Source organism: Eucyclogobius newberryi, unplaced genomic scaffold (genome assembly GCF_026437365.1).
Source record: "Eucyclogobius newberryi isolate DKJ021-1_F unplaced genomic scaffold, fEucNew1.0.hap1 SCAF_22, whole genome shotgun sequence".
NCBI classification, from domain to species: Eukaryota; Metazoa; Chordata; class Actinopteri; order Gobiiformes; family Gobiidae; genus Eucyclogobius; species Eucyclogobius newberryi.
In genome coordinates, this window is record NW_027315857.1 from 18,054,330 (window position 1) to 18,067,518 (window position 13,189).

The 13,189-nt window shown below is 40.0% G+C and overlaps 1 protein-coding gene across 2 annotated transcripts in view; it reads left to right on the forward strand.

Moving 5' to 3' along the window:
• Nucleotides 1-876: 876 nt before the first annotated feature.
• Nucleotides 877-13,189, forward strand: part of tbc1d14 (TBC1 domain family, member 14) — a 41,413-nt gene continuing 29,100 nt past the window's right edge. The window contains exons 1-2 of one of the 2 annotated variants that reach the window (XM_072458889.1): nt 877-943; nt 7,744-8,398. In XM_072458889.1, the coding sequence (XP_072314990.1) occupies nt 892-943; nt 7,744-8,398 (707 nt within the window). In that variant the 5' untranslated portion in view covers nt 877-891. Of the gene's footprint in view, nt 944-7,743; nt 8,399-12,861; nt 12,993-13,189 lie in introns of those variants that run through there. The other variant, XM_072458887.1, reaches the window with a different exon arrangement.

Consider the following 13,189-nt stretch of genomic DNA (forward strand, 5'->3'; position numbering starts at 1 on the left):
AGGAATGGAGGGGAAAAATAAATAAAATAAAAAACAGCATAAGACAAGATAATAATAATAATAATAATGGTAAAATAAACACTATTTTCATCAGTTATATGCACATTATGTTTTATAACACATTGGTTAATTATAAAATAAAATGTATAATGCTACTAGCAGATAACACACATATAAAAATAAATATATATGAATCAACAATACTTACAAGAATATGCGTGACACGTAAGACTTTTTAATGATCGATTATTAATGCCTTTTAGTCATTAATAACAGGTGAATCCATCGACACGCGGCGCATTCTTGACTCGATTACAAAGCACTACTTTTTTTTTTTTTTACAGAAGTTTGTTTCAAAATGGCGGCGGAAGAGTCGCGGCAGGTCGGACAGGTACAAGATGCAAACGACACCGGATAAACTTCTACTCTTCATCTTCAACCTGTAAACACGCACCTCGATCATTGTTTCCTCCTCTTCCTGCGATGTGAACTTTCGTCTTCAGTTCTAATTCGACAGCTTCGAGGTAAAAAAAAGAAAATTAAACGCACAATTGAGTGAGTGAGTTGGCATTGAAGCGGCATTTCTGATGTTTTGCTTTTACCCGCCTCTCCGAAAGGCCATGGCGGATACGGGCGCTGTGTGTGTACAGTAAGCGGCTCCGGAGCAGGTGCCCCGGTGCCCCCCAGCGGGAGGTGAAGACTCGGCTTGTCCCGCATGGAGCGCTCCGACCGACGGGGACCTGCCGCCCACCTGTAGCGTCGAGCCGCGGCGGAGGGAGCGAGAGAGCCGCGGCGGAGGGAGCGAGAGAGCCGCGGCGGAGGGAGCGAGAGAGCCGCGGCGGAGGGAGCGAGAGAATCGGGGAGGAAGCGCGAGCTGCGAGTCGCGTCATCATGGCGAGCGCGAGCCTCGGTCCGGGCGAGCCGCGAGGACCCCCGCGCGCTGGTGCGTACACGCTCTTATTCTACCCGGTTTTGTGCGTGACGTGTGCGTGTGGAGACTTGTCCTGCCGCGGGATGTGACACGGGCTAGTGACAGCTTTGTGGGGGGGGGAAAGAGGTACAATGTAACTTTTCTGATGATGTGTCCACCTGCTTGTTGCCATGGAGATGTTGTTGCGTGCGTGTATGTGTGTGTTTAACTTTAACTCATGCGTTTGACTCGGTTACAGGTGTTTTATTGCAAAGAACATACCTTGCATCACTGGTTTGAGTTCAAGTTAAATGCAAACTGTGGGACGTTTCAAGCAAGCAATAACATTTCCATGGCAACGGGCAGGCGGACACTTCAGAAAATATACATAGAGCTTTACTAAGAAGTCACAAATGAATTTTGAATGCGAGATCTGTGAAGAGTTGAGCTTGCTCAGTGGTGCGTGTTTTCCAAGGTATTTTCTGCGCAATAAAGACACCTGTAATTGGAAAAAACAATATGTAAGACGGGTAAATTTAAGCACATACTGAAGCACTTTCTTAAACAGGACTGCCACTCCTTCAAAGCGACCAAGCCTTGAAAAATAGCCCAAAACGAGACCTGTTCTGTTGCATAATTCATTTTTGCATATTGGGGACTGCTACCTAGCTATAATTTTGGGTTTAACATCTGTTTTTAGGAACTTAACGTCTCTGTACATTGTCACTTCAAATAAAGACTTCTGTACTTTTTAGACTTTAGGTCATTACCTTTTCCCACACTTTGAACCCTGCGGTCATTAAATCTGTGCGGTTAATTTACCTATTTTTACTTATTATTTTTACTTATTTATTATTTAAAGCTTCAAAACACTTTCATTACAATCAGACTCGTATTCACAGATAAGTGAGTCCAATGAGGAAGTGAATCTAGAAGCGGTGAAACGCACACGTGGAGTGCGGACATGCCATACACGGGGGTCTGCAGTTTAAGAACCTGCCGGATTGAAATGAATGCGGGCACAGCAGGGACAGCTGTCGGGTGTTTTATGTTTCTTAAGCTTCAATTTTCACTGAGAAATTAGTCTAATTAGACCGCTGCACCACGAGACCCTCGGTTTAAAAGCCAACTGGCGTGTGTAAATCGTGTTACTACGTGGGCACCTGCGGCTTATTGACCGGTGCATGTGTAAAGTTTTTTTGTAAATTTCGTTGGAGCGGCTTTTATTTAGGAGTGCTGTACAGCAAAAAAAATTGGCTCTATGCTTTTATCAGGAACTAGGGATGGATATAGACTAATGAGTAAAAATTTGAATAGATGAGCAATTAGGCTAAACAAATGGCCATAAGTTTACACAATCATGCTGGAAATGATTTCATACCCCAGATAAATGTATTATTATTTTGTTCCTTTCTCTGCTTGTTCGTGTTGGGGGTCGCGGGTGACTGGAGCCTATCCCAGTGATTTTGGTCCTCAGTGTTTATTATTTTGTGAAGTGAAATGTTTGAAATTAAGATAGATTTATGGGCCTTGCTTTGAATTTAAAATCTAATCTGATGTGATTTATCTTCTATTTATGATGCTGTTTCACACGTCTGGGTTTTGCGTCACTAAAACTTTTGCACCTTCTTTTTTCAGCTTGAATTCATGAACTTATCGCTGCAAATATTTAATCGTTTTTTGGATTTTTTTTTCAAATTTCATCTTCGACAATTGAAGCCTACGGCCCAAAAAATCCTAAAAAAGAAAAGAAAAGTACATTCCCTTTTTTTTTTATGATATGGAAATGTCTCCTGAGCAACCCCCAAAATTGCAGTGACTTGTTTGTTATATGTTTGGACAAGCTCTTTACAGTAACGATTCAATTTGCTATATTCAAAGATCTAGGTTCATGGAAGCTCAGTTTAATTCATGTTTTATTTTGTATTTACGACAGAGCAACCTGACATCACTTCCCGGCGGGGCATACGCATTTAGCAAAGTAAACACATTTCCATTAATAGCTCCTTTAACCAGTATAAATCTGCCGTCTTTGTCTATGTGTTCAAAACCCTGCCCAGAGCCCGCTTGACTCAAAACCCTGCCCAGCCGCTCCCCTGTCATGTCCACACCCGCACCAAGTCCAGCACAACCATCATCATCCAACACAAAAATGTCTGTTCAATCACAAAAGTTAAAAAAAATATGAGACAAGACAATGGGAGACGCATGTTTATTTAAGCAGCGGCTATAAAAATGGTGGAGCGTTGTATTCATTCATGGCGCTGTTACGAGCCGGTGCACTGTTATGGTACAACGTTCACCCCATCACATGACCACTGAAGGTCAGAGGTTAAGCTCCAGTAAATGTGTCAGCCTTTCATGATATATTTGACATGCACTTTGATTAATAATCCTCTTAGTAGGTAAGCATCACATCTGTGTAGACTTTGATCAGTGGAATTTGCTCACCCACATTCTTTATACCTCACCCAGCAGGTTGTTATAATGATTTTTCTAGTTTGTATACGTCAATCATTTGTAAAGCTTGTCGAGGGATTGAACTGTCACGTTTTCAAACCAGTTCTTCTCATGACTCGGCTGTCCTGTGTTCTCTCACAACACTAGGATTGTGGACCTGATCAGAATCATTCAATACTTCACTAGAATGTGTTCTATATATTATATTTGGATCAGTTGGTTTGTATGTATGTATGAAGTTATTAGAGCATAAATTAGTTATAAAACAGTGCTTTGTGGATAAACATGAAATTTCATACATTTTCTTATCCAGAGTAAAAAAATACCCAATTTCGTATTATTTTTTTTTTTTAAGATAATATATTCCTTTATTGTCCCACATGGGGAAATTTCATTGATGTAACGCAGGTAGATACAGAAGAAAAGAACAGATCACTTATAGGACCCTTTTTCAAAAAGGCATCGGGATATGTATCGTAATGAGGGAATTCTATCAGAATATACACGTATCAGGATATATATCGTATTGTGACCCCTGTGCCGGGTACATATAGTATCGCGAGGGCCCTACACAACACTCTCTCATTCATACACATGTGGTTTTTATAATGGGCTACAACAAGCAGAAATCATTATTATTAATTATTTTTTTTAAGACTAGTGCTGCACTACATCTGTAAATTTAATTACATTTTGTGTACATAGTAAGCCTATTTTTATTATACTATAGTAGTATGTGTAAATATCTCGTGTTACAACGTGGGCACCTGCAGTTTGACAGGTGCGGCCCGTATATGGACACTTTCCAGGCTTTTAGATACAACACCCGGGGTACGGGGGGGGCGACTGGGTGAAAAAACGAGTAGCTTCAGCAGTACAGTGCACATGTTTGGTTGATTATCTTATTCAATAACTCTTCTACATACGATACATTCCACACTGAAGCATGTATTAATTATATTTCAATACATACAATACAATAAATTGATTTGTAGCTTGGTTTTAATGGTAATTAAAATGTTAATTATAGCAATTTTCATGTCTGTTACATAATGTATAACCCAATTATTTCTCAAGTTGTTAACGACTAGAATGTTTCCTCCTCCCTGTATCTCATGGAAACATTATCTGTGTTTAATATTTGTGCATTGTTTGAGTAGCTCCCTTAAGTGGTTCCAAACGCTCACCCCATGTACACAAACCCACATGCTCCTCCTGGTGACATTTAAATGTACCACGTCCCCTCAAGTTGTATCCTCCCTCTTTTATGAAGAGATTTGAATGTTAGACAGCAACATTAAAATATATATAATTTATGTCTGACTTAAATAATTTGGGGCCCCTGAGGGAGACGACAAACAATTCCCAAACAAGTCGATTTGAACTCTTCCATCTTAAAAAACTGTTAATTATTTTTTGATCCAGATCCAAGCCACTCAATCAATGTCATAGTTTTTTTTTTTAGTTTTTTTTTTATAGTAGGATTAAATGATTAATTCTTTATTTTTAAACAGTTTTTCTGAGATTTTGGAGAACTTGGAGTGCAGAGAGGCGATTCTGTACTAGTTTGTGACAATAATTTCCACTTCTATACAGCTATTACTTTGGCTAAAGTGTTGCCGTGATACAATTTTTTTTTATTTCTATACTAAGACTCTAGAAAAAGACTCGCACAGATTTGATATCACATTGATAATAAAACACTTGACAATACTGCAATACAATGTCATTTTCAACAAAAAATAACTGGTACTTTTTTTAAAGATATTGTGAGCATTTCTACAAAGACAAGACAAGAAAAACAATTGCTTTGCCTAAAATGTTCCACAGTATAGCATAAAACCTATATCTTCAGGGAGAAAAGCTGATGCTAACCAGATTGACGTCAAATTCAAATGTTCCATCACATTTAAATGAACGGTGAAGCCAATCCCCATATTAAAGTATTTAACATGTTTATTTCATTATATTTATGTCATTTATCTGCTTCACCAATAACATGTAAAATTAAATGTTTTGTGTCACTAGATTGTTACAAAAAGCACATCAGAAATCTCAATTTAAAGTTGGTTAGCATTTAGCACACAATTATAATCTAAAATAAAACCCCAAAAGATGTACACACTTAACAATGACCGCTAACAAGACTTGACCTAAATGTGGTCGAAGGATTGGTGCCAGCCCAAATCCTCATGACTATTTATAATTTGTGTTTTTACCAGGTTTTACTCACTGTAAATGAACTTGTACATTTCCCCTGTGAAACGCTCTGCAGTGTGCGGCGTACAGCGAGTGCAGAGAATGATGCAACGGTGTTCAGGTTACTGCAGAGTCCAGTTACAGCCTGGTTACTGTGGGATTAGCTTTCACCTCCATGGCTTCCCTCATATATCCGATACAAGCCCTTTTATCATGTTGTACTGTTTACTACTAAGTTACTAAGTCAAAGAATACTCACATTTTCTGACTTGTTAATCTGTTATTATTGCTGGCTTCTGCGGCAGATATTTTCACTTTTTAGTGCATCAGCAGAAGGCTTTCAATCTCCATCATAGGCCAACATGTCATGGTTTAATAAATTAAAGATGGAACACTACATTTTGGGGCTCATTATTCATCATGTACTTTTTTTTTTTGTGTGTAGAATTTTGCAAGATCCGAGCATTGTACTCTATCTGAACTCCCTTTTATTCATCCCCTGATGGAAATAATGTATAAGGGAGTTCAGTTTGATGTAACTTCAATTAACATATTTTGGGGAATATTATCAATATATCATCATTTGTTTGACTAAAAAATAAAAATAAAAATGGCATCATTGGGATGTTAGCGGTAAAAAAACAAAAATAACACAACTCTAATGTTAATGCTCATTACATAATTATAGCTGCAAAGTGATAATCATTAATGGTGCTTGGCCCTATTCAAAGCATTGGACATGATATATTGATTTATTTTTAATAAATAAATGCATTCTTTACATCATTATTGGCAGTGGCAGTGTCAGTGACTGGCTCCACCCAATATTGACAAAACAGTGGCACAGAACAGAGCCCGGTCTTGGCAAGAAACAATAAGCTAAGATAAGATAATCCTTTATTGTCCACACATGGGGAAATTTCATTGATACAACGCAGTAGATACAGAGGAAAAGGACAGATCACAGAATATAGGAAGTTTAAAAAACACTCTCAATAGAAGAACTCTTATAAACAAAAACTCCTATAGACAAAACCTCCCATTTCCCAACAAGGGATGGAGGGGAAAAATTAGGATGTCCGCCGGAATAACGTGACGATCTCCGGGTAAGACGATGGTTTTCCACAGTTTCATGAGTTCCTCCTTTGTATAAACGCACCGGCGCCGATCCATACGGCAGCTGTGGCCGAGGAGCGCGGTGGGGCCGGGGGGGCTAGCTCAGAGCTAGCGCACATCACGACGACACAACGAAAAACACTCAATAATCCAGCCGAACAAAGTCGAAACAAGTTGAATTAAGCGATTCCAGCGCGTGTCCCGATCGTACAACTAAAGTAGAAACAATATTTACAAAATACAAAAGATAAAGCACATAAGTGTGAAAAAAGAGCGGAGCGTTGCACCGGGCTGCCAGCTGGACCGGCGCCTTTGTGACGTAACACCAGTCCTGTGTTGTAGAGTTATAGTCTTGGTGTTACCTGGTACTAGATGTACTTCAAGACTACACAATGGAAACACAAATCCTAATATGGGGGTAAAGTGAAGCTCTTGTGTTTGGATTTATGACCTTCTGATGAACATCCTGACTCCAAATCCAGAGAAAGGACCTCAAGTGCTGCTCCTGAAAGATTCAGTGGATGGAGTAAGTTCTCAAATCCTCCTTTTAAAACTGGGGAATCTAATTTTCAAACCACCAAAGGAGGAAATATGTATTTAAATCAATCTCACAAACCCTTTGGCACATTGTTCATATTTGTAAACGTGGATGATTTTTAGGCTCGTGCACATCTTTAAAATGGCCAAAGCTCATACAATCAAAGCACTGCTTTCAGCCTTTGCGTCTGGGTTGGCATGAAGTACTTTGTGAAATAATCAGACCGCTGAGTGCTGTCTGCAAAGTGCTGCTTTTCACTGTGGGTGGGCAGACTGAATTTACTCATTTCTAAGAAAGACATGTACCCAGCTTTAACAATCGTTTGCATAATGCATTCTGAGCATCCAAATTATGTGTAAAATGAGTGTAAAAAGTGTTCACAAGAGTTTTGAACGATGTATGTAGCCGTCTTATGTTCTAAATATTTGATTTATTTTTCTCTGTCACGTCTTTTGCTCTTTTTCTTTCTATGAAATACTTGAAAAAACAAACCAAAAAATCAAACTTTTGTCTCTTCCAGGTGACGCTGGAGGAGTCACAGTCCAAAACGGCTCCGAACTGAAGCACCACCACATTGACGAGCTCCCCATTTCCGACCTCCAAATCGCCCCGCATCACTGTAACCCCGCCCCCTGTTCCATCAGCCCAGCCCACTGCTCCGCCCACCACTTCTTCTGCAACAAGAACTACTCCTCTGACCCGGACGGCCACAGCTTGACCTCCCAAGACTCTGGCATTCCCACTTTAGAAATCCACCCTCCAGAAATCCTCATTCACAACCACCAATCCACAAGTTACGACTCGCCCGCCACTTTAGCGCTCGACAACGACAGCAACGGCGTTCACAAATCGTCGACTTCCCCCCACAGCGGCTTCAATTCCCGTCTTTTCAGCCCCGCTATTAGACTTTCCGCAAACACCTCCGGGACCCTGAACCGAAGCGACGATATTTCGGTATGCAGCGTGTCCAGCATGAGCACGGACCTGTCGGTTTCCAACGAAGACATACTGAATTTCACCGTGACGTCCGATTCGAGTGCCATCGTGACCCTGGAAACGGACAACAGCGGCTCGGCGCACTTCTCAGACGTGACGCTCACGTCATCGCCGGAGACCGCGTGGAGCCCGGTGAGGTCGGAGAAGAAGCCGGGGCCACTGGCAAGTTTGTTCAACAGGCAAGTACAAGGAGAAGTTACTCAACTGTGGTTTAGCACACAGATCTTAGCCAATGTTCCCCAAAACGCCTTATGTGATGTAATGAAAGCAGAGCAGTATTAACAGCCCCGAAGGTCACTACAGGGCTGTACACACAAGGCAGCACTTCTAACTTGGGATGGACACATTTTTGATCTAGTTTGACTTTGTACTCATTGTAACAAAATGAAGGGTAAATGGATTTTGGAAAGTATTTTTGCAACAGTAACACACTCCCGAGCACATGCAATCAGATGAACTGAAGAAGCCAAACATTTTCACTCTTAAGGCCTTAGTTATTTTATTACTTGGTTTACGGATCCGCCGCACTTGGATTATTGATTTATACAATATAAATACAATTTTTATTTTTTATTTTTATAAAGTACCGCCGACAAAGCAAAATAGCATTAAATTAAATGTAAAAAGCGATATTAAGTCAAAAGATAAGAGCGCGTGAAGCAATTTCTCGCCAAACTCCTGCGGGAGTGAGCGACGGAGCGGGTCTGTCCCTGCGCGCAGCGGGTGGGGGAGGGTGCACACTTAAGCGTCAGTTCTTTCTGTCTAAAACACGCCCCCCCCCCATCCGCCTGTTCAATATATTTCATTTCAAAATCCGTAAACCAAGTAATAAAATCACTGCGGCCTAAGGGGAGACGCAGTTTGCTCTTTCAACATATAAACGTTCCCCTGGAAACCACAACATTGTCAAATCTGCACATAAAAATGTTTTATTGTGTAATTGAACCAACATTCATAGCTATAGAACATTGTTACTTGAAAAAAGGCAGTTTTCTCCAAATGCGTTTTGCTCCCGCAGAGACATAAAGATCAGCCGTTAAAGTAGCACCTACTCACGCCAATCTTGGACATGCAAGGATTTGTTTATCTAATTCTAAACCGGATTTATTTACGTTTTAGCTCCAGAAGACGAGGTGGATTTAAATTCTTACTCTCGGTTAGATTTACTTGACTAAAATGCTAAACAAGATCCAAAATCTCTGCCGTTTGTGGCTCTAATGTCCACAAAATTAAGTAATTTAAACTGCAATCCATCAATTGTTTTCAGCCTTATATATTTATTTTATTGTTTTAGTTTATTTCTCGGGCGCCAGTTACAGGAGCATTAATCAAAGAAAACATTGAAGAGATGCTTTTGTACCAGACTATTCCATCTGCAGTGCCCGACACATATAATACAATATACAAACAGCCGGGGTCTCCAACCTTTCTGCCTCCGAGAGCGACTGTCACTAGAACAAACTCCTGTTCCAATCATTTTATAGCTTAGTTTGGCCGGAACAAAGTGTAATTTCTATTGTCTGAACATTTATCTCAATTTATACAAACTAATCAATAGGACATGGTTCACCGTTCAGGTTATTTGTCTGTAGGTTATTTGTCTGTAGGTTATTTGTCTGTAGGTTATTTGTCTGTAGGTTATTTGTCTGTTGGTTATTTGTCTGGGGGTCGAGCCAGAAACACACAAGAAAAGTGATTTCCTGTGTTCTGGTGAATTTTAGATGTATTATTCACTTGGCTGCATGATGTTATCCTTAGGCCCTGAGTTTGGCTGCACAGCTCCTGGCCCTTCACATCTTCACTTCTTTTTTCTCCTTCCCTCCAGGTAATACTCTGGCTGTGAACTTTTTTTCTGCTTGAATTTTGTTTTATGTTGTAACGTTTGTCTTTTGTAAGAAGAGTTTTGCTTCCCGGCACGCGCTTCCGTGTGTCGCCGTGTTGACGTTCGTTTGTACATCCATTCATTCAACCTTGTGCATCTTTCTGCATGAATATGAGGCAGATTAATGTCAGATAAAATACTGATCTGCGCTTCTGTTATTTAAATCTGTGTTAGGTAAATTGGCAACTCTAAATTTGCCATAGTGAATGAATGTGAGTGAATGGTTGTCTGTGTTAACCCTGGGACGAGCTCACCCACAGTCCGCTGGATCTGCAGCCCAGACACACGCATGTGTTTGGCCTCTTTGCAGCCTCATGCTGCTGCACATGGATGGCTTTGTGTCGAGCACTTTGATGTGAGAAGCACTTTGAATTGCCTTTATATTTGATTTGTGCTCTACAAATAAACTTTCCTTGCCTTCGCGGGCTGTAGTTTGTAGGCCCCTGGCATAAGGCAATGCAATGCATACATAAATATTACATTGATTAATTTCATAATAAAAATGGCTATAACAATACAGATCTATCCCCTTCCCACTTACGGTACTCCTCATTGTGTACTTAAGTAAAATAATTTTCTACATTTGGAAATACTATGAATTGGCAATTTCGTTAATAACCATTGTGTTTCCACACAAAACATTTGAAAGTCTTGTTCATGTGTTCAAACATGAACGTGACAAACAAATTCAAGATTTCTTTTCCTGTTCACCTGCAGTGTCTTAAAAACCTTTTTCAAAACTATTGTCCAGTGGATGGAATTCAATTTTATTGGATAAGACTTTTGCACAATATATAATATATGTGCCGTGTTGCAACAGGATTGGCATCTGGCATAAACCTCTGACAGATCTTCATGTTCCTGGTACACTGTGGCGACTCAGTAAGACAAAGGGAGAAGAGGCTGGATAAAAACAGTTTAGACATAAGTGCCTTTAAAGACGACCTCCTAAAAGACTCTTTTAAAATGTTCTATCAGAATGCTCAAAATTCCCAAAATTGAGCTAACTGGAGTCTACAGTAGCTCATCTATAGTGGTCTGTCTGGTTTCACTTTCACTGCACACAACATGGCCACAGCTCGTGCTTCTCTGTGCCTGTATGCAAATAAGTAAAACTACATGTGGACTTTATCTTCTAATAGTTCCATACTATACAGTTCAGTGCTAAGATGAGAAAGGAAAAAATTGAATTCTGATAATTACGAATAATAGTTATTATTCAAGCAAACAAATAAACAAAACATACGTACTTGATTGACTGATAACGATAAGATAATGTCTTTTTCCGTTGCACAACACGACTGAAAAGCTCCTATAAACCCTGTTTTGATGCACTGTTTTGGTGATTATGAATAACGCACTCAAGAGTCACGTTGTAAAGTCGCTAACGTTAGCCTCTTCCCTTCGCTCATGCAGGTAAATGATGGATAATCTCATGCAAAAACCATGTGGTTCTTCACTGAAGTGAAATCCATGTTAAATAAAGCACGTGTGATCCACGAGTTTAGCAAACCTTTTCACTCGGAATGAAACTTTATGTGAGAGCACATGGGTGCCATCTGGTTGTGCAATTGTGTAATTACAAGTAGAAAACGGGCAAATTGTTCTCACATTAGTACTTAGATTTGATTGCGTTTGTTTTTATTTTCGCCGTAGGGAAATGTGTTCTCTGCATTTGCCCCATCCTTCAATGCCGCTCGGGCATCTCCTCAGGAGCAGTGATGGCTGCTGATTATTATATATTAATTATATTACATTATGTTCAAATCTCTCCTGTTGGCTACACTTGACTTTGCCCTCTGCTTCAATCTTGATGTTAAACTATTAAATGGAAGTGGTTTAACAAACACAATTACACATATTGTAATAATGCAAATTTGATCCATTTGAGACAACACATTTCACTAAAATGTAGTAAACACTACTATATTTCAGCTTTAACTAAACATTTTGCCTATTTTCCTCCCAGTTTAGCCATTTTTGTAAAGTTTATAATTGTACTTCCTGGTTATAAATGAGTACAAATATGATGGTAACTGTTACCTAGCAACCTAAATGTAAACAAGTCCATATAAATAACTCAATAGTTATGATTTAACAAACAATAATACCATATAACATTTCTATATAGTTTAATGATCGTTTAAGCTGTCAAAGTCTATCAGTTAAGTGTAAACTGTTTTCAATAGCACGTCGCACATTGATGACATCACAGAGGGATTCCATTTAGAACTCAGCTCAACTTCTTATAATTTTAAACTGTTTTCAAACTTCTTGACAATCTGCAACTCAACATAAATAATACTATGACAAATATTTACCACAGGTTCTGCACCACCAAACTAAGTCATAATTAGACAAACAGGAGAACATTTTCATGCAGACTTTAAAGGAGACATCGTGCGCCGGACCTTAGCCCTCCAAAAAATGTAGCTCCCTGGAAAACAGAATTCGAGATCCCTTGAGTAAACTAACGACGAGGGAACGCTGATGTAACGAGGCTCAACGCTCATTAAACGTGCTTGTGCGTAACATGTCCCCTGGAATCAAACACTATTCTCCACAAGTACTTTTAAAAACACTTTCCATGTGCACGTGACTTAGCAGTGGACCTTGCCTTGCACTCAGCGGCCACTCTAACCTCTCTCCTTCGGCACACACAAGTTACTTATTCCTTCCCTCCTTCGCTCTCGGCTTGTTCCCTGCTCTGAGCGAGTGGGCGGGACGGTTGCGTGAGCCGTGTGCTCCCTCAGTTCCGCTCACTGAGCCAATGGCACTGGTTCACTTGGAGGATTGACTTAAGGAGCATTTCTGGCTGGAGTTTTGCACCGATTGCTAACTGGGATTAACAGCAAAATGGCAGTTCCTTCGCTGGTCCTCTACATCGACAGGTAGGAAAATAGATTGCGAACAGGTAAGTATTGCATTTGTTTTTATCAGTGTTTAACAGATTTTAAAGCTTTAGAAGGATGTGAAATTGTCGGTGCCGGTCGCAGTTCTATTTAAGTCTGCATAAACTCTCACTGTGGTTAGTTTCTCTGCCTTTTTTTGTCCTCAGAAGGTCAGAGGTTCAATTCCCCTTGGTGCA